This window comes from Syngnathus typhle, linkage group LG4 (assembly GCF_033458585.1).
Source record: "Syngnathus typhle isolate RoL2023-S1 ecotype Sweden linkage group LG4, RoL_Styp_1.0, whole genome shotgun sequence".
Lineage (NCBI taxonomy): Eukaryota > Metazoa > Chordata > Actinopteri > Syngnathiformes > Syngnathidae > Syngnathus > Syngnathus typhle.
This window is the reverse complement of record NC_083741.1, coordinates 12,676,511-12,704,424: the sequence shown is the minus strand read 5'-3', so window position 1 is coordinate 12,704,424 and position 27,914 is coordinate 12,676,511. Positions and strand designations below refer to the sequence as shown.

The following is a 27,914-nucleotide window of genomic DNA, read 5'->3' as shown; positions in this document are numbered from 1 at the left end:
GATTAATAGTTAAACACAGGAATGAATGCGCCTGTGGATGAGTTCATCAATGAAACCACCAGGAGTCATGAATTTCCTCTCAATGTATGATTACGTCTGAAAAGATTTCCATGTAAGAGATTATAGAGTGCATTTGCATTTACTTTGCAATTTGAAACAGTTTGCAGGTGTCGTAATAGTGGTCTGTGACGTGCGTGCACTAAACTATCATGAGGATCGGGAATTACAACACCCCCCATCATCATTTTAGAGGCTTCCTGAAATGTAAATAAGATACTGCCAGCCAACATGTATTGCAGACGCTGATGGTTCCATTAATTGAGCTGAAAGAGGCGAGAATCTCTTGAAATGGTTGAATTTCAGTTGACGAATATGAACTTTGAGTACATGACAAAGAATAAGGAGGACTTAAACAATTAGCACATGTAGTTGCATCTTTTACATGTCTGTGGCACATTTTGTAGTTTCATTGGATTTTATAATTCACCCTGAACTGTAATTAACCAGGTCTCGCAAAGGCTATTGCGCCTAGTGATGAAATCTTTTTATCATTATAACAGAGTCCCGCTCATCCCGACTCACAATTCGCCCTAAGGCGGGCCGATGTGCGCATGTTTGTGTTTGACAACGAAGGGGCTCTCCCAGGCTCCGGGGCCCGCAGGTAATGAGGACTCGTCTGCTGAAACGTGCATATTCCCTTCACCCCCTTTGGGTTTGTGAGAGGGTGTGGCCCGACGTGCGTGTCTGGGAAGATGTGATTTCGCAATGACAAAGCACTGTAATAGTACGCTAGGCCTCAGGACTCTGGATAATCCGTCGGTTAACCAACAAAGCTCCCGGAACACCCGCACTCTAAAGGTTCTAAAGGCTTCACAGTGGGTGAGAGTGGAAGGAATAAGAACAGACTTGAAGAGAATGAAGTTGTTTTTTTCTAAACAATGTAACTGGATGGCCATGTAGCTTTCATGCAGATTAACAGTGCTCCTTCCAAATCCTTCACCTTAACATCTCTCAGACTGTCCCTGTGAGTGATTGAATGTTTGCTCAGCCTGTTTCTTCTTGCACCGACTCTCATGCTTTTCCACCCCAAAAAACAGTCTTACAGCAAATTAAATCTTGGAGATAAACCCCTTTGTGTGCTGGTGCTGAAGCCGTGTGTCTGCATCTTAAAGAAGCGGCTTGAATAGATTGTCATCTTACTTTCTTCTGCTGATGCTTTATCTGAATCTTTCACACTGGTCCGTTGTTGGTAGGATTGATGCCACGCATCGCAAAGCTGGAAGACAGTCAGTACATTTCCAAATGCATCTCTCTGCGTGTTAATGTATGATTTAGTCCGAGTGATCAGAGATGTTAACGGGCCACATTTTTGCAAAATATTGGCAATGAAATCTGAGTCAATCTTTCAAAGCAATAGATAAAAATACACTCTATGAATGGTCTCCCAAGCTCGATTGCCGACGCCACTGTGACGTAATCTTCCGATCTTGCAGTGATCAGCAAATTTATTTCTTCAGACATTAAAGGCATTTTATTCATGTTACTCACAGCTCTAACAAAGCAGTCAGATTCCTCCGCGTTTGAAAAATGTCCTACCAACTGTTTAATGAAAATGGAAAATGGAAAATACTGCTCCCGTTTGACTTACTATTTTACTGGATGGATTTTTCTGTCTTTTCATTCTCCCAGTGTTGTGATAAGAGCAGGAAGTTAACTGGAAACTAATTTGTAATAAGTACATCGCTGCGTCACTGACTTGGTGCACAGTCCATTCATTAGAAAGCTGAACATGCAACACTCAATTAAATGTCAATTAACCCATCATGGATATTGTTTATCTTCAAGAGGTTTTATGTAAATACACACCCCATTGCCCAAAAACGGGCATTGGGGTCATTGCATTTTACTCTACTGGTTGGTCTGATTTGTTCAAAGTACGTGATGAGCAGTGTCTCTTTTTAGTGAATAAAGTTTTTCTAGTTGTGATTAGATGGAAGCAGCCTTGCATATCTCTTTGGAGGTCACCACTCTTTACATAATGCAGTTTTGCTTTAATGATCGAGACCGGCTGGCAGAAGGCATTTTAAAATAATTCTATTTATATTATATTATATTATCTAGTTATATTTTGAGAATGAGTCTCCGAAAAATCTTTTAATCTCATCTTCTGTTTTGAATTGAAAAGAATAAAATCATAGATTCAAGACATGATTATACAATCCGACACAATTGAAGTCATTCTTTATGATAGATTTATGGATTCATTTTGATTGTAATGACATCCTCTATTACAACCGGAATGTTTACTTTTTAAGCTTTTATCTAACAAACCTGGACAATCCAATCCTCTACGCTAGACCTAAAATATGTAGAAAAACTGAACATAACATTTCTATTCCAAATGACTCACAGTTTGCTGTGAGGGCAAAGCATTACTGCACTTTTCATTGGATTCTACATTTAATATTGACCTCTGGAACTCACTTTAAAATACAATGCACTATATCAATTTTTAAAATTCCACCTGAATAATAACATTAATGTCCTGATAAATAGCAGGTGTAGGCATAAAAGCAGCAGTCATGTTATTTTCTGCAGGTTATCTGGGAGCATTGACTGCAGGGGGAGTCAACAACATTACCTTATTGAATGCAAATAGCCTTGTTGTGTTCATCCACAGTTTTTTTTTTTTTTTTATTCCTTTGCAAGAATACGGCCGATTGCACAGCCTGGCTGAGCTTCAATACATTCAATGCATCGGAAATGTCCCTTTACTCCATTAGACTTCATTGGTTAGAGCATTTCTGCCTTTGCATGTGCGCTTGAAATTACATTTGTCCCTTCATTCCTCTAAACAAACTGTCAAAGCAATAGCTTCAGTTCAATTGTCTGGTATCTGTGGAGGCACTCGAGAACTTGTTTTTTTTCATACCAGAAACTTGGCTTACTGCTGCCTGTCGTTTAATTATCCCTTCAAATTAACCAATGCCTGGACACTGTCAAGCTTTAATGCATTAGAGCGAGCACATGCATTTGCTCTCTAAGCACCTCTCCATCAGTGAGTGTGTGTAATTGCTGGTCTCACCTCTGGGCTTTTAAGAAAAGAAGACAGGAAGTACTGATAGCTAGCTATTAGTCTAACAACCATTCATACATTTCTAAAGAGGGATAGTGGTGAAAGTTAATCAACAGAAATGGTCCAAATCACTCCCAGTCTGCTAGCATGTTATACATTTGGTGTGTATATTGTTGTGATGCGATTGACCCTCGCCCCCAGTCAGCCGGGATAGGCTCTAGCTCATCCGCGACCCTAATAGGGGCAAGTGTTGTAGAAAATCAATAGATTGATGCAAGAGCCTGTGTGTGGTCTTAGATTTGTTGCCGCAAATTATAACATCAGCAATTTGCTTATCCATCTTGAGTATCCAGATGAATGACCAAGCTGTTTAAAGAGGGAGACTGACGGAATGGACATTTTGCTGATTATAGACCATTAAAGACTTCCCGAAAATAATAGACCAAGCACTGACCGAAGTGGATTTTCCTATGTCAGTGTCTCCAACCGGGTCAAGTACCGAGGAATCTTTCAGTCTGGCACTGACGGACCTTTCACCCATTTCACTGACGACTGACGGAGACAGGCACAGTGTGTCCTGCACATATGTTGCCGGGGTTCATAAAAAGGCCTCAAAATACCTGCAATAAATCCATACATGTGACTACTCAATAGTTCATTTTGGATTCTTCTGCTCTGTAGTGCTAAAAAAATGCTTTAAGTATTCCCATAGTTTATTTTAGAGTCAACAAATGATGCTTTATTTTTTTGGACTAGGACAGTCTGTGCTGGTAATGAGACCAAGTGTGGCCAGGCGGCTGGACAAATTAATAAAACAACTACAGAATCACTGGCAGTGTTTGATTTGCCTTCACTAATTGAAAGAGACCATCTGATAAATTGAGGGGATGGGATGTACATCAGAATAGCAAGAGGCACCTCTTTGTTGTCCCCCATTGCCAAGCAAATCACACCCCAGCCTGTGTTGGAACACCCAGAGGGGAGTGTGTTTCCTGTATGTGTGTGTGTCAGAAAGAGAAAGCAAGAGAGCGCGAAAGAGAGAGAAGCTAAGTTGTGTGCACAAGCGGCCCCACTGAAAGCAAATGAAGGAGCACTTGTGTCAGCATTCTAGTGAGAGCAATGAGCCAAAAGCTACAACGCCACCCTTTTCTTTCTGTGCAGATTAGTAAGAGCACGCCCGCTTCTTTTTCCCATGTTTTGCACTTAACACACACAGCTCGTGTGATAGTGAAAAAATATATCCGCTTAAAGGATTCGGTGGCTGGGTCATCGCGGGGCTTTTCCACGTCCGGACGACGAGGCGTTCTAAAGCGGACACACCAGCGGCCTGCCCAAGGGGAAGATGCATTTTTGGATTGGAGACGCAGCTAGCTAGCTAATTGCACGTTGCAATTGCATGGGCTAATTGCTCATGCAAACAATGTGTCACTGGGCCCTGTTTGAGCCACACCCATAAAATCTGGAAAACCGAAATAGGGATTTTTTTTTAATTAACAGGGTAGAGGTCTACAATTCAGTCCTACAATATGTTGTTCTCAGTCTTTGCACATTTTCAGCAATTATCTTCTAACAAATGTACTCTGATACACATCTGAATTCATTATACAGGGTCTTTAACAGCAAATTTGTCTCGCCTGTAATGTGATTTTACAGTGTACAGGTTCCCCTGCTATTATATACAGTCAACCTGCTGTGAATAGCAAAAAGCTCCTCCCATAGTATTTAGCTCATTTCCTAAAAAGATTTACAAATGCCCACAGATGCCACAAGATGGTTTGCAAACCAGTATTTGTGTCTAAATGAAGCACTTCACGTCACTGTCATATAGTTCCTTGGCATAAAAATGCCACATGGTGACAACACAGCACAGTTGGAGTTTTTCTTCCAGTATGTTTTCCAAAAGGAAATCTACAAATAGATGAATCCACCAATGTCTAACTGTGAATATGTGGGTGTTTTCTGTTTTGCTAAGATATGCTCATTTGTTGGCTGCCGTAAAGACATCACTCAAGTGACAACTGGCTTCTTTGTTGTGTGAAGTTAGAAAAGTAAGCTAAATCCCATTTTTCTTTTCACACTAATTGCTCTTTGCTAACATTGTCTCATTTGCATAAACCCAATGTCATAATTAATAGCTTTGCTCTGCCTTTTGTCTGCTGCAAATTAAAAGAACAAGACTACAAATATAAACTGGACTCAGTCTATTCCCATTGTAGCATATTTGGGATGTACCACTTTGATAGATGCATGGAAGTGCACCAAAATGTATTGAGTTCTTCCTTGGCCTTTGCCTCCAGTTTCCAATGTTTTTTTTTTTTTGCATAATCTTGCCCACAAAACATTTTTATCCATGAAAACAATTAGATTATTTCCTCTATATCGCATCATTTGCTTTCCACTTTTAACCTTGAACATTTCTGCAAATTTTGATGCAACATATGCAGTTTACTTCAAATATATAAAATCTGTGGATTTTCTTAACAGTGCGACTTTGTCTAAGGGGCAGGTTTTGTTGGTAATTAAGTATATTTTGATAAGAAAACAACCATTTGTCGTCTGATATTTATCTTGCACGGTACTTGTTAGACCTTTGTTGTATTTATTAAGTGCTTTAGAAGTACGGTTGAGTACTGTATATCGTCAATCTCATGGGAGTACGGTATGTGATGGTTATCACTTCCAACACAATTTCCCACACTGAACCACTTGAGATTTTCATCCCATTATCTTCTATTTCTCCTTTGTTGTCGACAGTTTATTTGTCCACAGCTGTACTTTGACGTCGTATCATTTTCTGGATGTTTATGCTGCATCCATTTAAATGTATGCATGTGCTGGTGTGTATGCATTCCTCCGCAGCTCATTAGTGGCTTAGATCTTTTGCTTCGAGCGGTAGTTAGTCCAGATGTTTAGTGTCTGCAAGAACATTCTATTTTGGAAACTTTCCCACATGCTTTCTGGTGTGGTTGAGCCTCCGCTTGCCCCGAAGTTCAAAACAACGCCGCTCTAAAAATAGTCTGAAGTGAGTCGTAATCATTCGAAGGACTCTTGATGGCTCTGATGGGGCAATGTGCATTCAGGACTTGCATCAACTCTGCTGTTCGTCCTTGTACTATAAAGACCCAAGTTTTTCATACTCCCTAACCTTGTGGTGCTAACCAATCAAAGCAAAAATTAACAAACCACTCCATTATATTTCTGTGCAGTAATGTTTTATTTCAACTATACATGCCGTGTTAAAAAAAAAATCAACAAAAAATATGAAACAAAGACCATTACTATTTACACTTTCACAGTACATCTTTAAAACATTATCTACACGCTCAAATACTCTGGAGAACCAATATATACGCCTGGCTTTGCATGGCCATGTTGCACAGCATTTAAATCTAAATGACATGACCAAGACAGTTCTGCACATAAAAAGAGCTTCGACTGAATTTTAAAGGCTTCAATTTAGATTGCAACTGAAAAAGGAATTCATATTGCAATGTACAAGGCAGTTAAGCAGTGGATGTTGAATGTATGTTTCATGTATGTCGCAAATGTAACACACACACACGCGCACCCGCACACACACAAAAAAGAAGAGCCCAAATACTGCTTAGATGACAGGCAGGAAGTAAATCTTTACATACAATCTTTCCTTGTAAACAAAATGTGGCTTTGGGCTAAACAGGCAGCTGATAACTTAAGTTAGGTGTCACCCATGTCGATTGTGAAGTGAAATCATTCCTCAAGTTATCCCTGCTGGCCGATAAAATCGGAATTAAATTTGATCATCTGCATAACCACAACCAATTCTAACGGTGACGGCGTGAATGGCCATGGGCGGGGAGAGCTGAATTGAACCGACTGGTCCACAGTGCAAGGTCAAAACAGCCTACATCCCGCTGTCAAAAATACATTCGCTGTGTGGCAGATTAATACGTAGTCAACGCCAGCAATGCCCATCCTTTTTAAAACTTTTGCCTATGTATGACCCAGTCACAAGTGGAATGTCCGTCACTTATGATTAGGTTGTTAATTTGAAACACTTTTTGGCCTATAAAACAATTCATATGGTAAATGACAAAACCGTATAAGAACCATTGACATTGCCAATAATGTACTGTACTGTAATGGATAATTTTGAGAATAAGGCACACAATGCACAGATTCATGTTCACTTGCCTAAAAATATGCTTACTCCTTATTTATAGTATTTAAGTATATACACAAACTTGTCATTCCCAGCATGACTTATCTGGACATGTGTTGATTGTACACTGGCCACTCGCAGGGAAGTTGTACTAATAACACGGGCATTAGAACCAACACTGAAGGTAAAATGAGCAAACCATACCTGTATTACTCCAAGTAACCAATGTCCTGGTTGTCGGAAAAGAAAATGTTTCGTTTTAGTATTGGAGAAATTGTCCAATTCATACACGACGGGGCTCACTGGTGTTATTAATTCAGTTGAATGATAAATATGTGTTCCTGCTACATAAAGAAAAAGATTACGAGTAGAGGTTAGAAATCAAGAAAAGGATCTGTCTTTACAGTGTGTTTGGTTTTTGAAATGGTACCTATTGGCTACTCTTTGCATGAAAACAAATGATGTGCCCATATGAGGGTCATCCCACACTACTATATGTATGCATCAAACTCACACAGCTATGCCTAAAACCAGTAGCAGCAAATGTATTGAGGAGGATAAGAGTCCTAGTCCCAGAATACAACCCAGTGTGACCATTTTAAAAATAGCTCAACCCTATCACCTCTGTAAAAACGACACAATGGTTCAGGCTTAGTTTAAAATCAGGTCATATGAGACCATAGCGATTTCCAACACATTTCAGCGAGACAGTGACTTAGGTCTGAGAATTTAGATGGATTTTAAGGTGCGTCGTCTGCATGGCACCTGCTATTGACGTGTGGAGGCTTAACCCATGGTCAGCCACTGCCCATCAACCAAAACAGATGCAAACACACACGGCCAAAACATACGTCATCATTTACACTGTTTTGTTTGCCTGCTGTCTCTGTCATTATATTTGAACCCAACAATTACAGTATTGGGTTTACTCAGTCTCCGCTGCCTTGCGCAACCTTCCACACAAAAACATGGCCTACCTCTCAGATCAGTTCACATTAGTGGGAAGACAGTGCTCAAAGGCAGTGAAAAATGAGATCCATTCTTCAAGTATTCCACTCTTTCCAACCTGGTACCTCACACACTGACAGACACTGTGGTCACCGGTGTCCCAGTCCGTGTACCTACATTAGAAAACGGGTGACACCAAAGCACAGACGTCCACCGTATGACATGCAGGATGGAAATCAAGATCATGAAAAACATCGGAGGAGTATCTTTGGCCGTACGTGTGATTTTTCCCTTTTAACTGAAGCGTGAGTAAATGTGCATATCACTTAAAGGGGAACACACCTCAGGTTGATACACAGACGCACACTGGGGTCAACCCAATCCATAGCCGAGCCGTCCGGGCTCAAAGCTATAACTGTCAAGGCAAAGAGCTCACGTCCAAGCATTGGTGGTCTTCTAATAGCTGTACTTATTGACCACTCGCATCTGTGGAGTCTGTGGCGCAAAGCCATTAGGTTTCGGGGGCACATCTGGCTTTAGCGATGGGGTCCTTTTAAGTCCTGTACGAGGAAGTGAGCCATGCCCACTGTAGCTGCTTTGCCGGGATAAAGAGGGAGGGTTGGGCGAGTGCATTCCAGCCCCCATCATTCCAACATGGGAATCTAGTCTGGAGGGGGGAGTTGGAGGCATGTATGCCCCTCTGTTCATACTGTGCTGGCGAGACACCGATACCCCCATAGTCACCCCATTGGTTGAGGTGGACAGGGAGTGCCTGTGAGAAGCACTCCGTTGGAGCTGATAGCCCCCTCTTTGCCTCTCCAAGGTTCCACCCATGCTTAGGCTGCCCGTTGGTGTGGTGGGACTGGTGCACAAAGGGACGTCCACCCTCTTGGTGGGGCTGTGCCTGGGCAGGGAGGAGGAAGGAGAGTACAAAGAGGCCTCGCGACTTGGCACCCTAGGAGGTAGTTCCGTTAGTTCCTCCATGGGTTCCAGTGTGAGGTGTTGTCGAGAGCGTGGCCCCGATCCCTCGTGAAGAATGGCCTTAGGGTTGGCCACGGAGTCATTGAGATGTTTTAGAAGGTCGTTTAGTGTATTTCTCGCGTCCACTGACCGCTTCTGGTCTTTCCTACTTCCTTTCGTTTCCGGATTCTTCAGCTTCTTATCAGAAGGATGTGGCAGAGTGTCGTCTCCATTGTCAAGGTACGGGTGGTCATGTGTGGCATTGGGCAGGACGACTGCACTCGGGATGTGAGAATGTCCCAGGGCCAGATGGGGGTGGTGGGGGTTGGATTTGGGGGGACCGGGTGAAGGAAGGAGAAATTGGGGACTCTTGGCCGTCGAATTGGATTCTTTGCGGTGACCACTGATCTTCTTGTGATCCCTCTCCCACTGGTTTTTAATGGGCTGCAAGCTTTTCTGCTGAAGAACAGGGGTAGACTCGGGTGTTGGCAGAGCGGCCAATTCAGGAGGCGGACAACCGTCCCGCAGGATCATGGTCTTGGTGTCGCCGTTGGGTGTTTTCAGGTCTTTACTCAGCAAGTTGGTGTACAGCTTAGGGGAATCCACATTGGTCTGGTACTCCTGTGTACATCAACAATAAAACAGTTAGCGTATTTCACTAGAACTCCTAAGTGTTTTGACTCCTCCTTGGGGGCTTGAGATGTGGATTCAATTCATTTCATGGCGATGCTTGTAACTCAAAACACTATACTCATCTTTTCGAATTGTCAGACAGACAGATGGACGGCTATACGGTTCATTAAGATGTCTCGACTCCTGTCAGTACATCAATACATCACTAATCTTTGTTGTTATCAGCAAAGGATAAAGAATATATGACTGGGTTGGATGCCTCATATTGTCACTAATCTCAAGGCACCATTGTATACACAGTAAAGGACTGTACCTTTACAGGACTGTCGAAGAGGCCATTGAGCTTGACAAAACTTCCAGGGGAGTCCGAGCAGGATGGAGCCGATTCCGCATCCTTGTGGACACGCCGTTGTTTTCGCATGAATGATTCCCGATTGCAAAAGACAATCAGGCCAGCTAGTAGAGCGCCCATGAGAAAAGCACCAAACACGCAGGTGATCAGGATGTTCATGTGGACCATCTGGCTGGTTTCACTTGCTTGGATATCCCACACACCTACAAACAAATAAAAAAGGCGGGTTAACCTCCTGCTAAAATAAGTCAAGTGGTCAGTGAAGCATCCCCTGCCCCAAGCCTCAATTCACCAGCAGACATGTGCATGTTTGTGCTCAAACACAACCGTGCAGGAGTTGCTTCTCTCAGATCTCTCCTCAAACAATGTACCCAGTCATTTGCAAGTAGAATAGATGAAGAAAATATGATTATTGGTAGAGGTAGTTAGCCATCCATATAGATTCCACTATCCACATTGGAGATTTGTTAATTCAAGAAAACAGGATTGGTTTCCCGGATCCATGCGCACCAAAGGGTTCGCTGATCTGGAAGCTGAATAAACCGTTTCGACCAAGAAATCATCCAGTAGGAAGTAGATCAGAGGAGCAATAGGAGCGATGTTTCTGTTCCACTGGCTGAAATAGTCGATGCTCTACGGGAGGTTTGTTAGTAACCACAGACATTGAAAGAGTTAGTTCACCCACTGTGCGGCCACCATTGGGTTGCAGCAGTTCAGGCCCAGCCAATCATCTCCCAGCTAGAGTAAACTATTACGAGGGCTAAAGCTAGCTAGTCTATTTTCAGCTCAAATCAATGAAAGACTGAAAAGAAATGGAGAAGGTTCATTTTAAGAAAAGAGGAAAAGCAGTAGTGAAATGTGAGTAAGAGAAAACGAATGCACTTGAATCTACTCGAGATAGCTGCCAGGGTGCAGGTATGAGCGTTTGCACACGTGAGCCTCAGCGTGCATTGTCAGTGGTCGGCAGCTATCAGATCAATGCGGCATGCTGGCTGGCTCCCTGCGGGCCTTACCCTCTTGCCCCCCTGGGAGAGAGTCTAAAGAATGAGAGGTGGCCGGGTCATCCTGCAGCACAAAGCCCGAGCCGTAGAGCTCTGGAACGGGCCCAGAACTGGGGCTCTGAGTGGGAATGAGTACTGGGGGAGGTATGGGCCCACTGGGCGGGACAGTGACTGGTGCTGATGAAAACTCCACGTCTGTGGTGACAAACAAACTGTTAACAAATGGTTTGTAAAGCATATTGTCATCATCCCAATTAGTAGACATGGGCAATGGGAATTTGAAAAGTTAGTTGGAGTAAATCACGGCGTTGACATTTCTATTCTAAACATTTGGTTGGGTCAAAAGAGAGGATACAGAGTTTCAAAGAGGAGCTGGGACAGAACAGTACGGATGCTGATGCTTTGGTGGGTGAGCATGCCTGGGGGAGTGATCAGGACAAAAAGTGATGAGTGCGAAGTGAAGCCGTCAGTCATGTGACCTGACAAATGGGTTTTGTTTGTGACGGTTAAAATGGAGCAGGTGACTTTTGCATTCACGGAAGGTGTCAAAACATGACAATGAATGAGCGGTGCCAAGACAGGGCTAGTAGAGATGCTGAACTCAAGGGAAAATAAACTATTTGAGTAAAAGATCAAACTAACCAGAGGTGGGGTTGCCAAATGATTTGTAATCTGGCGCTGATGTAGTGCCCAAAAATGCTAAAAGAATTAAAAAGCACAGTACATTATTCAGGGAACTCAGAAGTTAAAAATAATAAAATCTCTTGAGTGCGACTGAAAGAAATATACGAAGCACTCATTATCTTTCTAAAGAAGGTCCTCTGGTTCTGATCAATACCGAGGTTCAGCTTGGGTCATGGTCAGTTGGTACATTTGGCAAGGCAGCTATTTCAAAAGAAAATCAGCAATGGCCATCACTTACTATTGAAACCAAAACCTCTACCACTTGCACCGGCTGAGCATGACCCTTGAATGTGCATGTTTGAGGCATTAGTTACAAGTAGCCATGTACTCGCTGTATGTAGATGTGTGTTAATACTAAACATAGACTTACAAGTATGTCGGGACAAGTTAGTGGAGTGAATGCTGGTGTGAGTGTGCAGATGAGTTTCTATTGTTTGCTCAGGTGTGTGTGCGTCAGCGTGTGTCAGAGGATATACGCATGAAGTGGTATGAAGATGACTCTTACCCTGACAGTCTCCCAAGTGGCTAGTGTTTCCTAATTCAATATCCTGCTCATAGCCCGTCCTGACAAAGAGACAAATGAGAATTTCTATCATCTCGACTTTAATTAAGACATTTTGCGATAAATCTGGAGCTTGAACTCACAAAAGACCGGGCTGTATCCTCTCGCAGGCTCCTTGAGGCCTCCATCCACAATAGGGATCACGTAATGCAATGCAAGACCTAGTCCAAAACACACACGCACACACACACAAGCACACGCACACATAACACGGAACCGTTTCATCATTCTGGGAACGGCACAGAAATCATTTGTGGTTTGCTGAACATTAACCCCCGTATCGAGGGCAAAGTTGTTATCCTTCCATTTACGACGTACCGAACAAAAGGAAAAGGCAAAGGTGCAAAACTGCAAAAAGCAAATTTAAGTGTGCATTAGGGGCATCACTTACTTGTGGCAGGAAGAATGCCTTTCGCAGCGACTCAGGGGAATTCGAATGACGCAAGTTGAAAAGGCAACGTACAGGCTATGTGCGTCTTTGTCCACGTGCAGTGATAGGACACGCTTATCATCGTCGTGATTAGACAAGCACCTTGAAAGTGGAGCAAAAAAAGGGTTCATCAGATTAATGTCTACTCTTTCAGTAAAAACGTAATCACGAGGTGGATAAATCTTTCTCTCACAGCTTATCAGGTCTTTAACTTTTGACATTTGCAAATGATGCGCAAATCCACAAATTAACGATTGGGGGAAAAACAAGCGTTGCATACGCAGAAATCTGACAGACGCTGCCATCAGCATGAGGAAGCGCCAGTTAATATTTGCTGACTCGTCAGCCGTGAGGCAGATGGAGAAGAGAAAGAGAGAAGAAAACAAAAGCAGACAGAGCGGGTGAAAAGTGCATGATGGCTTACTTGGCCTTGTTAAAGACGTCTATCTCCTCCAGAAGCAGACTGTCATTCAGGGACATGGACGAAGTCTTGGCCAAAACCTTGAGCACGACTCCTGACTCTGAACCGATGAAAACCACTGTGTAGTTCTTGTGCGGGCCCGCTTCGTTGTCCACTGCCAGCGCAGTCAGCCTGTACCTACAACACATTTCATCCATGTATTTTGGGGATGCATGCATATCGGTATAAAAAAAAAATCTTGATAATGATGCCACTATCACCAGCCTGACAATTGCTTTCGTGTAGGAGTCAAGTATTTTTGGAGAATCATCAATATAGCATGCACAGTAACTTTTAAATGGAATTAAAATAGACATCATATTTGGCCTGTGTAGAGTTCTTCGTTACTGTTACCAACCCGACCTAAATAAGACCATCGTGTTTATAATGCAAAGTTACGACATTTCGGTTATTTACCTGACACGCGTCTTGGTGTACCAGGGCTCGTCCTCCATCGAAGGCACAGCCGTGTCCATTAGAGGGTGTGACTTGATGAACTGTAAGGTTTCATCCGGGAACTCGATGGAGCTCTTAAAGGATGCAGCTGGACCGTAACCTGCGCAGCACCCGGGTCTAAAATGGAGGGTTCACATACACAGAGGGCAAAAGGTCAAAAAGCAGCCCATGTGATCATTGCGCTCCATGGGGGCTGATCATCATGTGCAGTCAAGTGAATAGAAAGTGAAATGAAAGGGTTGGGGAGCAGGTGCTTATTAGATCACAAAAAAGGCCTCAGCAGGAAACATTAAATATGCATAATATGCATGGTTATCCTCCATCAATGATTCACCAGGGAAATGAGGTGCTTTGTGGATTTTGTTTTTGTCTTGGACGCAGGCGGGGCATGCTTAGAAATAGCAGACTATATACGTGTGACAAACAGGTTCAAACTGCATCGTCAGATAATTATGTCACCTTAAATATTTAATCATCGGCAGATGGTGAATGTGTGTGCTGGGTCGCGGCTAATAACCTCTTTTACCACTATAACGTATTTAGTTACGCTGGTTGAAAAAAATGACTGCTTTTCAGCTGCCGAGTTGGGAGTCACAGAAAGGCCACACTTATTACATCCCATTTTGAATGTCACATCAATATTTTCAGCGGGTTCGAAAGATCCTTACCGAGGTTTAGGAAGTTTCTCCTCTGGGAACGGCGTCCATATGGAGTCGGCGGTCTTTTGCTCTTTAAATCGACCACGGAAGACTTTCTCGATGTCGGCCATGGAAAAAGCACACACGGCTGACCCTGGAATACTGCGGAGAAGAAGCACGATGATTAAATGGCCGTACTTCACCTCGGTAGAGCCTTCTGCCATCCTTGAAATTAGTCCATCCATCAGCTATAAAGAGTCATAGCCCACCTGTTCAACTGAGTGGTGAACACGCCCACCACAGACGGGACGCCGTTGATGTTGATGATGTCAGTAATGGACTGAAGCACGTCAAAGTAGAAGAAGGAATCCCCCGGCACGGAGCAGTTCAGTCTCGCCTTAACAAAAGATGTCCAATAATTGTCGAGAACGCGCTGCGACCCGCCGATGTCGTTTTTGCAGATCCGGGCGACGCGAGAGTAGACCACCTAAAAGGGAGTGAGAGTTTAAGCTAGGATAGAGGCTGGAGGAAGTGGAATTCCTCGCTGAAAACATTTTCACTGCACTAAATAATGCATCTCTGCATTCTGTTGCAGCTCAGCACGGACGGCCAGAATACACACTTGTATTTAGGTCTCACGGTTTTGTGTGGAAATTGCTCGCCCTGACTGAGGCCACACATTAGAAAGCACATCACAAATGGCTGGCCTAATGGAAACAAGTGATGTGTGATCGATTGCATGAATGCAGAGAGGAAGCCATTTCGTGCCATTCCTTCACCTTTTTCCATCAAGCTAGATTGCTGTACTGTTTTTGTTACTGCAGCAAAGCTTAATCATAAACACAAGTGAAAGAAAAACAACTCCTGATAAAATAATAAACCATGCGACATGCAGTCTAAAGTCCAACCTTCAAAATTAACAGACAACGGTTTGCAGTCTAAAGTCCAAAATTCAAAATTAACGGACACCAGTTTGATAACACTCAATCCACTTTCTTCCGCCCTATGGTGGGTTATTTAGCAAACACACTCAATAGACAAGCACATAATAGTTTGCGTGTGACCGCTGAATAACCCACCACAGAGCCAATAAAAGTGTGGTTCAACTGTTACCATACTGGTGTGATTTTATTTTGAAGGCCTGCATTTGACATGTGTTACACCAATGTTGTTGTTGGTTCTAATTGCCTTGCCTTCTGTTTTTCACGCCATATGACAGAAAGTTGCGAGTTCCAGCTGTTTGATTTTAAAAAGGCTGGAGACACGTTCGAATTCAATAAAGAACTCGTAGCAAAGTCCAGAAATAGCTCATCTCCCTCACAGCTTCGCCATTATTCGTAGTGACATACACATATTAGCAAATTATCTAGGACTTGTGATAATTGGATAACCCCGATCAAAGTAGAAATGTCACTCCAGTACTAATAGGGTTGAAAAGTGGAAACTGATGGAGGATGTTGGCCTTCAGGCTAGCAAGCTCAGCCAGACCAGCTCAGGATGGGCCGTGGTCAACCCTGACGCTGGCATTGAACAGAGAACATCCTAGTGCCCTTCCATTAGCTTGGACAGAGAGCCCGATACAGATTGCGCATTCTCTGGAAGACAAATCCTCTTGCTGTGTAATGGTTTTACATCAGGCAAACATTCCCAGAAAAGCCAGACCGTTGAAAATTCAGCTGTATTGTAATGAGGTGTACTGTCATCGCATGAACGGGGACTGCCACAAATGAATGAATGCGATTGGGGAGCTTTCAGCCTTTTTTTTTTTTCTTCGGGATACAGCATCTGTTCGCAAAATGCAGTGCACTCAAATGCCACCTTTAGACTGTTCTTACCTTGCCCAGATTGCTGTGCTCCACTGCAATCTCTCGGTAGAAAAAGTACACATAATTCCCATACTCGGCTGCGTGCAGGAAATGAGGTTCTGAGGGAGAAACAGACGCAGAGAGTTGAGAGAGTATTTTTGCATCGTCACCACCAGTGTGCGTGTTGAATATTTCAGGGATTTGTACAAGGCTGTATATGACTGGGTGTGACCTAGATTGCCTGAGAGGGAGCAGGCCATATCCCCCGAGGAGTTTGGCAAGACAGGAGAGCTCTCTATCGCAAACTCGCCAGCTCCGACGCACACCATGTCGTGCCACGGTATCGCCGGAGAGGACTCAACTGAAGATGTGCCGAAAGAGCCTTTCTTACCTTTAAGCCACTTGGAGTCATATTTGATGGTCCTCAAGGCGGATCCATCGCCCATACTTCGGTAAATGACAGAATCGCTGGCCTGAAAGTCAGCCACCGTGGCGGAATACAGTTTCCCCTCTACGAAACAAGACAAACAAGAAACGCACTCAATTGAAGCTGGCCTACAACACTCTTCGTATGCTACTTCCCCCCCCCCCCCTCATCTAAAAGCTTTAATTAGCCCGACTTGCTTTAGCTGCAGGCGTATTTGTACCGCAGCAAAAACACAGAGGTAATCATGAGAGCATAACTAGGAACACATTAGCTCTTGTGTAGAAAGTCTCTGGTGTGCCAGCGTGTAGGCGGCTGTGCTTTTGACCCTCACCTGCAAAAAGGGCAACGTTGGTTTGCTTGGAGTCGAATGGGCACCGTGCCAGCCCATTGATCTCTTCACCATCCAACTCCAGGTTATCCAGCTGAGGGAAGGAACGAGCGCACACATTCAACAAAGACAGCAGAGCAAATATGGGGAAGAAAATGGTCAAACAATCCTGTAGAATGCGTTGAAAATCTCACGTTACAGTGGTAACTTGACTTTTTGAGTTACCTTCCACCTCCTGGTCACTTTATACATTGTGTAGTATAGAATTTCTTCAAGGAAAATAACACTTTATAATATCGTATTTTATAAAAAATGTACAGTGATGATAAAGTCATTAAATTACTTAACGGTAATATTGGTCAGCCATTGCAGAGGATAAAGAAAAAAGACAGGAAGGCGTATTATGTGTTGTGTCACCATTTGTGTTTAAATGGTTTGTCTTAAATGGGATTTCTTTCATGTTTAGTTATGTAATTCTATTTATTTAATGTTTAGTTTGACATTAAACTTTGAATGTCAATAAAAGACTCAAAGCTTCTTTGTAGAACCTCTCACTAATTCAGTCTGCCAAACTGCTGCATCCATTTCAACCTGGTGATCCTGAAAGGGGGATCCTTCCATCTGTGGTTCCTTCTCAAGGTTTCTCATTTTCCCCTGGCAGTTTTTTTTTTTTAGTTTTTCCTTACCCTTTTGGGAGCTTAAGATCAGGGGATGCTTTGAGAATAATTGTCAATTTTTGTCTATTTGAAGCCCTTTGAGCCTGCTTGTGATTTAGGGCTATACAAATAAACTTGACTGGACTTGACTTGCTGCTCGTTATGAAGAGAGTTCAGTTCACTGCTACCGTACAGTGTTTGCATCCAAACTTTGCACTCAAAAGTCAAAACAGAAAAAAAAACATCACAAGGGACGGATGAATATATTAACATGTATACTGACCCTGTAGTATCTGCACATGGGGTTAAAGCCATTGGTGCCACAGATGAAGACCAGATCGTCATTTCTGGGAACCAGCACTTTGATGAAGTTATGGCACTCATCCTATGAACGCACAAAGAGTGTGTTGAAGGTTTTATTATTATTATTTTAGTAATTAAGTAGCACTAAAGGTACAGTTGTGAGGCTGAATTATAGTTGTACTTACTCTGTGTTTTCCCTTGACGGCACACATCTCTTTGTCTGCCTGGCCCGACCGCCATGTCAGCTTCTGTGGAGCCAAAATGTGAAGCATTAACACACACACATAGTATCTCTGCGTGCCAAATGCATGTGCACAAACAGGAATGTACGCCCGCACACACACACACGCACACGCACACACGTCTCTACTTTCAACTCTCTCAATTTACAACCAGCCTAGTTTGTGATGAATGGCTGTGTTTGTGCGTGTGCGCATTTGTGGTTTAAATGAGTAGCTTGTGGCAAGAATCTTACCCGGTAAGGGATGATCTCATTCCTGTAGGATTCTCTCAAACTTACAAGGTACACCTGATCTCTGTGAACAGCAGCAGTGCACAAAATGTCAGTGATGCAGCAGTATAAAGCAAAAAAAATAAAATAAAATAGAAATCTTGGGACTTTTATTAAAGACTCAAATATTATTGGAGTGACAATTTGCACAAAATGTCCTCTACTATTAGCAGGGCCACAGCTAAACCTTGTTTTTCATTTGTGTCCAATTGCAGGGAGAAGGATCCATGGTAATAGGCTCATCTACATTGTTTTCATGGTTGTTTTTTGTTTAGAGTTGAGCTCATTCTAAGAAAATCACATCTGTTGTTGATTCGGATGTAACTCGCTCGCGTCCCAAACACAACCTTTGGTTTTATGGTAACATGAGATCTTCAGTTTTGAGCAGCTCTCCTCAGTTGGCGACAATGAGCAAAATAATCAAATGTCTTCTGTTGTTTGCATGAAAGACAATTAATCCTCAGTGAAGATGGTTTTTGGTTCAACAGGCTTTAAAACCTGTATGTCTTCTGTACTTTGCACGACGTCACTTTTTGTTTTGATGATCTGCCAGTTATGACAAATGCTGAACACCCAACTGGGAACAATAATAACCCTCCCTTTGAGCAAACATGCGAGCACCCACAAGTGGCAGTGTGATTTACCTTATCCCAGTAATACATATGGTTGTGATTGCAGTAGTGGGGGAAGGCGTGGAGTTTGGGGGCTTTTATATTATAGATGTCAAGGTGATTTCTTGCTACAATACTAGTGGCTGGTGGTAAGATTAATCCCAATGCTCATAAATACTAAAACGACATGTAGAGATGCCAAGAAGTCTCTGACAGAGCATCAGGCGAGGTTGATAGATGCTTTTGCTGGATCGATAGCGACCGTATACCTCAGATGGCGGCATACCAGCCACGGATCCAATAACACTAAGAGCCACCCCCCATCTCCCCCCTCCCTCTAGCGCCACTGTTTACCTGCCAAGATGCAAGTGAGTGAATGTGTGCGGGGAGGGAGATATGTGAAGGAGAATCTGCCGGTGTTCAGTATACCTGCCAGCGATGAAGAGCGTGTCTTGTATCTTGGTCATCAGCTGAAAGTCAAGGCGATGCTGCGACTCGTTACCAGAGGGCCTGCCTCTGAACACGGGGTACCGCCGTGAAACTGCAAACGCAACCGCGCGCACAGATTGCTTGGTAAATTTGATGCAAATGCTCATTTTGGCATGTGTCTGCATAAATCCATATTCAATGCGACTCATTGATTTGAATGTTGGGCTGGTGTATTGGCGGACTTGCTGATAGTTTTTTTTTACCATGCAATAAAATAGGCCTCCAGACCAACACTTTCAATAACTCAAACATGCTCATGAAATAAGAACAATGTTATTATGGCAGTCAGTGATGTTCTGTTTTCAAAATCTTTCACAATGCACAAAGCGTTGGGTTAGGGGCTAAGGAAGATTATCTTTTTGTCCAATTCTGCAGTGTTTAAATGCATAGACTGTAATGACAATGAGATGGCTCAACTTTGATAGCGCGCTGCACTCCAATGAGTGCCACTCGACGTACAAATAACACTTACTGAATTCAATTTGAGCAAGTTTCTTATTCAGTGATAAAATGTTTAGTCCTTAGTAATGTTTGAGCAGTATGTCTCTAATTAGAGCTGGCTAATTGAAACAAAAAACACTTAATGCGGCGGATCTATAGACGGTATACTCTTACCGTGAATAAAATAAGGACGGCAACATCACATTGGAGTTTTTCTCTTGTCTTGCGTTCTTAGCGATTTTGCAGTCATTGTAATCGCGACCCATCTCTGCTGAGATTGTGTGTTTGTGTGCGTGTGAACTCACAGTGTGCGTCAACGACATCCAGGGGTGCAATGTCCTCGGGGAAGCTGACTGCGAGGAGAGTGCGTGAAGCTGTTAGAAGCAGCAGCAGCTCACCGAGCAGAAGTGCAGCTCTGTGGCCCATGGCTGCTCACTTCCACTTCCTGTTTCTCACTAGTGGAGATGTTACCTGGAGACATGCACACAAAAAAAAAATCCTGTTATTCAGTTGGAGACGTACAGCACACCATCTACCCTAGATAAAAGATGAAGACATCCTGAAATAGATTTTGCTCTAAACTTAATATATTGTCAAATAAATACTTCTCAGGCGATCAAAACGGATCATTATTTATTATTCTGCTGGCTATATCTGTACAGTGAACCCCCAAGCTAAATTATTTGCTATTAGTATAAAAAAAATGATTGCTGTGTTGTACTAGGCGACAGTCATGTTGACTGTAAAAATATTGTTTTGGCACTATGAACTTCTTTTAGTGAGGCCACAGCCTTGTCTAATAGAAATATGTGCTTTGCTGCTCTCTTGTAGTATACAAGGCAAATATTTTTATTTTATTTAGGTGGGCAGTTACACGCAGATTATTGCTTTTCACACCAAGGCTCTGTCCTTAACTTGACATGTTTGCATCTTGTGACTCTATTTTGTTGGTTTTGTTTGGACCTTGAGTCTGCAATTATATCAAATTGATCGAGTATATTTGATAAAGCTCATGTATTGTGACTGGTGGGTGTTCAAGCATAATACACACATTGGCCTCTCGAGTATTGGAGGGTGGCAGAGCAAGAAATTTCCCATTCTCGCTCTGCCTGCATCTGCTAACTAACAGAAGGTCAGCCAAAAGTCCGGCGCGGTGTCTCAGTGTGTGTTCGCTGGAACGGAAGTCCTCTCTGCCCGAAGCACGGCGGGCCCTGCTGCTTCTGTACATCTGTGCTCTGATTGGTTTGTTCGGGGCCAAGCTCATTGCTGATCAGCTCATTGCAACTTCATCACCATCACCAGTGCGCCATCACATGCGACCTTAGCTGACTTCTATTAGCGCTCTGTTAGCTCTTACTGCTGCAGTCTCTCCTTGGGGCCAAAGCGCTTTATTGCACTGCAGTGATTCACTCCATCTTTGTGTTATGAGGACAAAGCCACGCTCACTTGTTTTGACATTGGTGTAATTAGAAAGGGTGCACTACTCCCCGCCACACACACACCCAATATGTCCTAATGTAGATATAATACACCGGATGGATGTAATGTATTGCAGGTCGTATTCATGTGTACGAAATGTGTGTAGGAGGACTTTAGAGGGAGGCTGTGGCTCTAAATGATTGGTGTACATTTCAAATATTTATAAGGCAAACAAATTATTCATGTGGGCAAAGCCTGAACGGATATAAACAATTTACTGGGAGACGTCACACAGGCCAAAGCATAGATTAGTTGGAAGCATGCTGGGATGCGCACACTGGGAGCACATACATCATCATGCTCTCACATAATGTATCTCAAAGACCAACGATGCATGTGCACACATGCGCACAAACAGTAATGATTCATTTTTCTATTAGCTCCAAAGCACACCTGCTCCAGTCTGTCAGAGCTAGGCCATTAGTGCTTTGATTGATCCACACAGGAAGCGGGGCAGACCAAATCTCTGTTTCCCCACAGTCATGTGTGGAAACCTCTCTAAATTTGCCCACTTTATACTTACATTCAGTGCCCGAGGAGCAAATCGGTGTAAAAGTAGACAGAGGCCAACAAAACATCTGCATGCCAGCTTTTTCCACCGTGTTTGAGTCATCAGCTGCCTCCAACAGTCCATGTTGATATTAAGCGACTGCACTTTTCCAAGCACTGATAATCCAATTGCAGTATGGTAACTTATACCGTGTCACCTGGGAGAGATTCGAGTGAAGCTGAAATGGACCGCTCTACAAGTGTGTTTTAGTCATTCACGGTGCGTAATGGCGGCAATTCAGCGCTCAGTGGGACGCTGCGACCTTCCAAACAGCAAAGTCATTATGAGTAATGCTAGACCTGAATCGGGCTGTGCTCCATCATCATCAGTCTACTTAACAGTGACAAGAGTAGTTTGATGTTTTTGACAAAATGGAGAAATTGTCTTGGGTCAAATGGGCTGGTGTACATCTAACTAACACACAATGCTGGAGCATTTCTTTTCACTGTGAATCTCCATGCCGGCCGACAGATCAATAGCGACAAAGCAACATTGTCTGAAAGAGAAGTGACGATAGACCTCTATTAGAGTGGAGGCACTGGTGTTTGTTAAAAGCATCTAGTGTTCTTTTACTACCTCGGAGATGTGCTCACCAACAAATGCTCTCACGCCAAAACCCGAGACAGGAATAGATGCCAAATGCACAACAAGAGCAAGCGGAGGTAGTGTGCGAAAGGTAACTAAAGTGAGATATACATAGAGTATATCAATTCTATGGCCCTTTTAGACGGGCAGTTGGCTTTGCATCAAAGCCAAGCTTGGGGAAACACAGAAGTCATACTTTCTCCGAGTTTATTGCTAAAAATGCAATTAAACAGGAAATTAACTATAACTCAGCACCATTACAGCCTTACCGTAGCGGCAATGGCTTTCTTTTTATGTAAAACTGAAACAGAAGACACCCAGAGGTCAGCCATCTAAAATTACTTTGAAATCTCCGGCGAGCCCAGAATGTTTTCTATTGACTATTCCTTTGCACTCTTTGGTTCCTGTCCTCCAGTTAGTGTGTGTGGTGTGCATGTACATATAGGCCTCAAACAAGCCCAGAGACGCTGAGCTTGTCACGCAACTCAGCCTTGCCTCGCTCTACCTCTGTTATTACAGACTTTTCAAATGTCCCACAACCACGCATTTTGCCGCTGATATTGTTGGCACAAAGTCATGGTGTTTAACAGGGGGGGTGGGGGTCTCGAGGTCTACAGCCCAATTCTGGTAGTTAAATCTGAGGATTTAGTGTTACGAGCCTAAAATGACAGATTAACACATATGCGCTCTGTGAGCTGCGCTTTCGCTGGCATATGTCAGCCGCCACCTCTCTTAGACCGCGCCGCTGGGTTCCATTTTGCAGGGAAGTCCGATTTGGTGCTCATTAAAAAAAATGAAAAAACTGCAGTGGCAAACAACAACGGTGCGTGATGTTTCGTGCCTCAATTCTAAATTCATATAAACCCAGCAGGAAATTTTCAGGCACCACTTCGGCAAATAGTCTGCTTACGGGTCCGATTGGAGCAATTTAAACCCTTCCAAGTGAAATCATCCTCGGCCGTCAAAATAAACACTGGCACAAGAATACAAGCGCGAACAGGATATGCCTGTTGTCAGCCTGAGCTATGCCAAACTTCCCAACAAAGTCATTAGCATCTGATATTTCTCAAACAATTTCTAAAACTTTTCTCAAAGTTACCCACGTGAAGCAGTGGCAGTATCCAAGCCAATAATTAAAATATAAATCTGTCAAAAGGATGTAGCGCTTGTACATCTGAAGCTGCATCCCAAGGTGGTTTCCCATTGGCCGACTGCTTTGCCACAAGCACTTTCAATCCTAAATAGGCTTTACTTGCAACAGCAAAAGAATGCACCGCTTTGTTGAGGTTTATTGTCTACTTCAAACATCAACAACTACTGACGGAGAGACACATCTTTGGCCGAGAGCTTGGAGGCCACAAATACTGCAAGACATTCGGTAGTAACACCTCGTTGGGTTTATTGGGAGGCATAGCTTCATACAGCGTAAATAAGGAAGCGGGTCCAGATGCAGCCTCACAAGACAACTGGCCAGATGATCACATTATTGCCCCGAGAGTGATTATTATGTATATATTCAAACCAGTCCCAGTGACCCTAAGCTGTTACTACCACCTGGATTCACTTTGGAGACGTTTGAGAATGCAAGTCTGAAGTAGACTACCTCTAACCTCTTTCTTGTGAAACTTGGCAAGAGGAAGAGTGAAACAGGAGAAAGGTTGCACACAGCAGTAGTGTGCACAAAAGGTCCTAGCTGCAGGTGTGACCAGGAAACAAAGGGGGGCTTTGGCCACACCAATACAATGGTGCCCCACCCCCGGTCACTAGCTCTAGCTATGTTCAGGAGAGCACATTTGGGGGGCTACCAAAAGGGACTTTGAAGGAACAAAGCAAACCATATAAACATGTTGATTCGTTGAACTTTTAACACTCGGTCCTCTAAACATTGAATGATTCTGATTTCAAGCTGCCATTTGGAGCATCTATGAGGTCGTTAACACAGAACGCAAGGGTTTAATGGTGGCTGTTCCGGGTTGCAGCTGGCTGTATTGGAGGTTAACTGCAGTTGTTCTGGTCGCTGAATTCTGACCCGGAGGCCAACAACGAGCCGAGCTGTCGGCCTACCCACAGCTGGTCCGGATGTTCAACCCTGGTAAGGCTTTGGCCAACATCAAGTTTGTAGTCAAAACCACGGTAACATTTTTTTTCCTGACATGGAATTACCGCAACAGGAAGAAAATACGACTTTTTCAGCAATTTCAGCATCTCAGGTGCTCACATCAATTTAGAATAAGCTACTTGGCTCATATCCTAGCCTTAATTCCTGCAAATGGCAGATTGTCACAGATAATTTAGCATTCACACCAATCCTCAATCCACTCAAAATCACCAACATGCATGTTAAACAAATATGGCCAACACTGTATATAGATTTATTTTCTACGTTTCTAGGAACATTACCACTCTGTGCATAAAATTCATTTTATGCACAGAGTGGTAATGTTCCTAGTTTAGGAGGGGTTATTTTCTATTATTTTTAAGAACACAATCTATTCATGCATCAGTGCAGCCACAAACGCTTGTATTGTGGAGACTAGGGTGTAAAGGCATTCAAAGTTCCATCCGTGGTAAATCTTTTCACAAGCCTTTAGTGTCCACATGTGGGACTGGGTACAAAAGACAACAAAGAGGAGGGGGACACAAGAGGAGAAACAACGGTGAGGGAGCTTTTCTATTATCCGACAGCCATAGAGAAGTGCGATGCGTTCAATTAAAACAAGGCACCGTAAAGAGAAATAAACGACCGGAGAGATAAAAGTATCACTGCCAACCAGAGGGTGCTAGTGTTCAATTGGGACACCTCAATTATTCAATATGAAAATAATAAGTAAAAACAACTGAATTGGGTACTGTGACATTGTTAAACACTCCCAGTCCCTTTGACAACATAATGACGTATGTGTACTCCATCAAAGAGATGTAACGGATAAAAGAAACAAAATTTGACTTTAATCTTAACTACAGACAGAAGAAAAATGACACAGTCTTTTTTTATTTTAATTTGCAACGTAACCTACTTTAAGATCATAAACGGAGCAATCTGCCCAAATGTCCGATTATTCCTCTGGTAATCCATTTAAGAAAAAATCTTTTTTTTCTCCTTATATTAAATTCCATCTGGACACATTTTATTGTTTTAAATCCAGTTTCTCCGCTCCGCTCGCTTCATCTAAACCTCTTTTTGGGACTCTTTCGTCCTGGTTCCGAGGCCCCTTTGGTAGTGACGACTGATGCTCAAAGCAGATCCGCGACCGTCGCACTCTTCTGTGGAAGTAACTAGGGTGTCGTCCCCTTCCTCACACACCCCACGCAGCAGCGCCTCCGGTAACTCTGGACGCATTTATACATTAATAATAATGGAATAATTACATCAAGAGGTTAAACGCCCCAACTCACTGATGTTTAAGAATATCAAGACGCGCGACGCAGACTTCTCAACTCGGGAGTGATTCAGTTAAATACTCGTAATTTATTCAGCCCTTTAAAAAGAAGGGGAAAATCAGTGACATCCAAAAAAAAGAGTCATATAAGTGAATGTTCCCAATAAAGAAAGCGCGTGCAAACGGAACCGAGCGGTTACAGTTCAAAGCCAGCCATAATAATAATAATAATAATAATAATAATAATAAAATCTGTCCTAATATATATAACCTTCACAGTAAAACAATTGTTTGCACACACGGGCATTATTTCTATTTCCACAGCCTCTCCCGTTTACTAATTTGACTTTCACTCTGCAATAAAGTGAAGAAATAGGTGCATGCATTTTTGCAAAAACAACTCACCTCATCTGAATGCTTTATTATTGCGTATCCATATGCAGTAATTCCAGGGGGGGAAAAAGGAGGCGATATATCGCGCGTCGCTCCAACTTCCCCTGGCTGAGAGAAAAACAAACTAAGAAGACACGGCAAATGGTGTAATTTGACCCAAGCTCGATCAAGGGAGAGATCCACGGCCCGCCAATAAGGAGCGCTCTTGCTCCAGTCCCTCCCCCACCATCCAGCTCCCTCCCCGCTCGCTTTTGGACCTCTCTGCCTCGCTCCTGGCTTCCTTCCTCTCTTTCCAAGAGCCACAGAGGCGGAGAGAGAGGGAAAGCGGGTGGGGGTGGGAGGTACATCCCTCCTCCCTCTTGTGTGACCCCATATTGCACCCCCCTCCTCCCATACTTGAAGTCAGCAACCGCTCCTAGTTAAAACTTATTTCAGCCTATTTGAGGCTCAAGCATACGGAAGAGGATTAGGGCTAGTGAAGAAAAAAAAACAAGGGGTGACAGGATTCTGAGTTTTTTTCTCACAATTCTGACTTTGTTCTCAGAATTTTGACTTTAAAGTCAGAATTCCGATCAGAATTCCGACTTTAAAGTCAGAATTCTGAGAATAAAGTCAGAAGTCAGAATTCCCACTTTCTGACTTTAAAGTCAGAATTCTGACTTTATTCTTAGAATTCTGACTTTATTCTCAGAATTCTGACTTTAAAGTCAGAGTTTAAAGAGTTAAAAAGTTTAAAGAGTTTAAAGAGATAGGGCTAAGCCCTTCCTGTATTTAGCAAAGCACCATGAAAGTGACAAAATTATATTTTCAAAATGTAGTAGGAAAGGTTTGGGCCAAAATAAGGATGACAACCATTTAACGGCAACAGATTCTGGGAAAAATATCTCCACCCCCCTCCATTAAGAGCGTTTTTAATGTTATTAGGAACGCAAATGATTTGTGGCAAACATGTTGTGCCTTGCGCCAGCCTCAACAAAGCCTAAGCAAAAACAGAAATCTTCATCCAATCTGAAAAAACAGCGGTAAGATGTGGGGGTTTTTTTTCAGTTCTTATCAGAAGCTAATTAATGTTTTTTTTGATTAGACACACCACAAAACTACGGGAGCTTCTCAGTTCAACACTATCTTTTCTTGTTTAAAGCACAAGTAAAGGCATTTGGCAAAACTACCGAGGTACAGAGTTTGAATACCTTTGGCATCTGGGTCCATCCATCCGTCCGTCCGTCCACCCACCCATCCTTCCATCCAACCATCGAAAAAGCAAACTAATGAATATATTCTCCTATCATGAAGAGTGTCGTTTCCAGTTGCTGGAGAGCTATTACTTTCTTTTTTACGGTTCGTTATTGTGATTGTAGTGCTACAAAACTGTTATTGTATCAGTCTTGATGTGGTGCCTGATACCCCTCCAAAATAAATAAAATTGAAAAATTGCTCCACTTCCTTTAAATTTTACAGTGAATTTGTAATGAATAAAATGCTCGACATTATTACATCTACCTCTAGAATCAAGTAAAATTTGTGTTTTCTATTGTACCCACCATGACTTTTTGGAGATAAAATGAAATTATTTGTTATATTAAGTATGTGCAGAGCTGGTAAAACAAAACAAAAA

General features: G+C 42.9%; 1 protein-coding gene across 6 annotated transcripts; it reads right to left on the bottom strand.

Annotated features, from left to right (window-relative positions):
* Positions 1-6,262: 6,262 nt before the first annotated feature.
* sema6dl (sema domain, transmembrane domain (TM), and cytoplasmic domain, (semaphorin) 6D, like) lies at positions 6,263-26,484 on the bottom strand. Of its 6 annotated transcripts, XM_061276241.1 has the most exons (20): positions 26,312-26,482; positions 20,218-20,383; positions 19,412-19,523; positions 18,336-18,396; positions 18,046-18,108; positions 17,841-17,942; positions 16,905-16,995; positions 16,538-16,657; positions 16,177-16,265; positions 14,611-14,828; positions 14,372-14,503; positions 13,665-13,820; positions 13,212-13,385; positions 12,749-12,889; positions 12,441-12,518; positions 12,301-12,359; positions 11,754-11,810; positions 11,124-11,306; positions 10,072-10,313; positions 6,263-9,746 (listed from the first exon to the last, which is right to left on the bottom strand). In XM_061276241.1, exons 2-20 carry the CDS (start codon positions 20,336-20,338, stop codon positions 8,622-8,624), a joined length of 3,324 nt encoding a protein of 1,107 aa, XP_061132225.1. In that variant the 5' UTR covers positions 20,339-20,383; positions 26,312-26,482; the 3' UTR covers positions 6,263-8,621. The 6 variants fall into 6 exon arrangements, with proteins under 6 accessions (XP_061132225.1, XP_061132227.1, XP_061132226.1 ...); XM_061276243.1 differs by lacking the exon at positions 11,124-11,306; XM_061276242.1 differs by lacking the exon at positions 11,754-11,810 and having other exon boundaries at positions 26,312-26,481.
* Between the last annotated feature and the right edge of the window lie 1,430 nt (positions 26,485-27,914).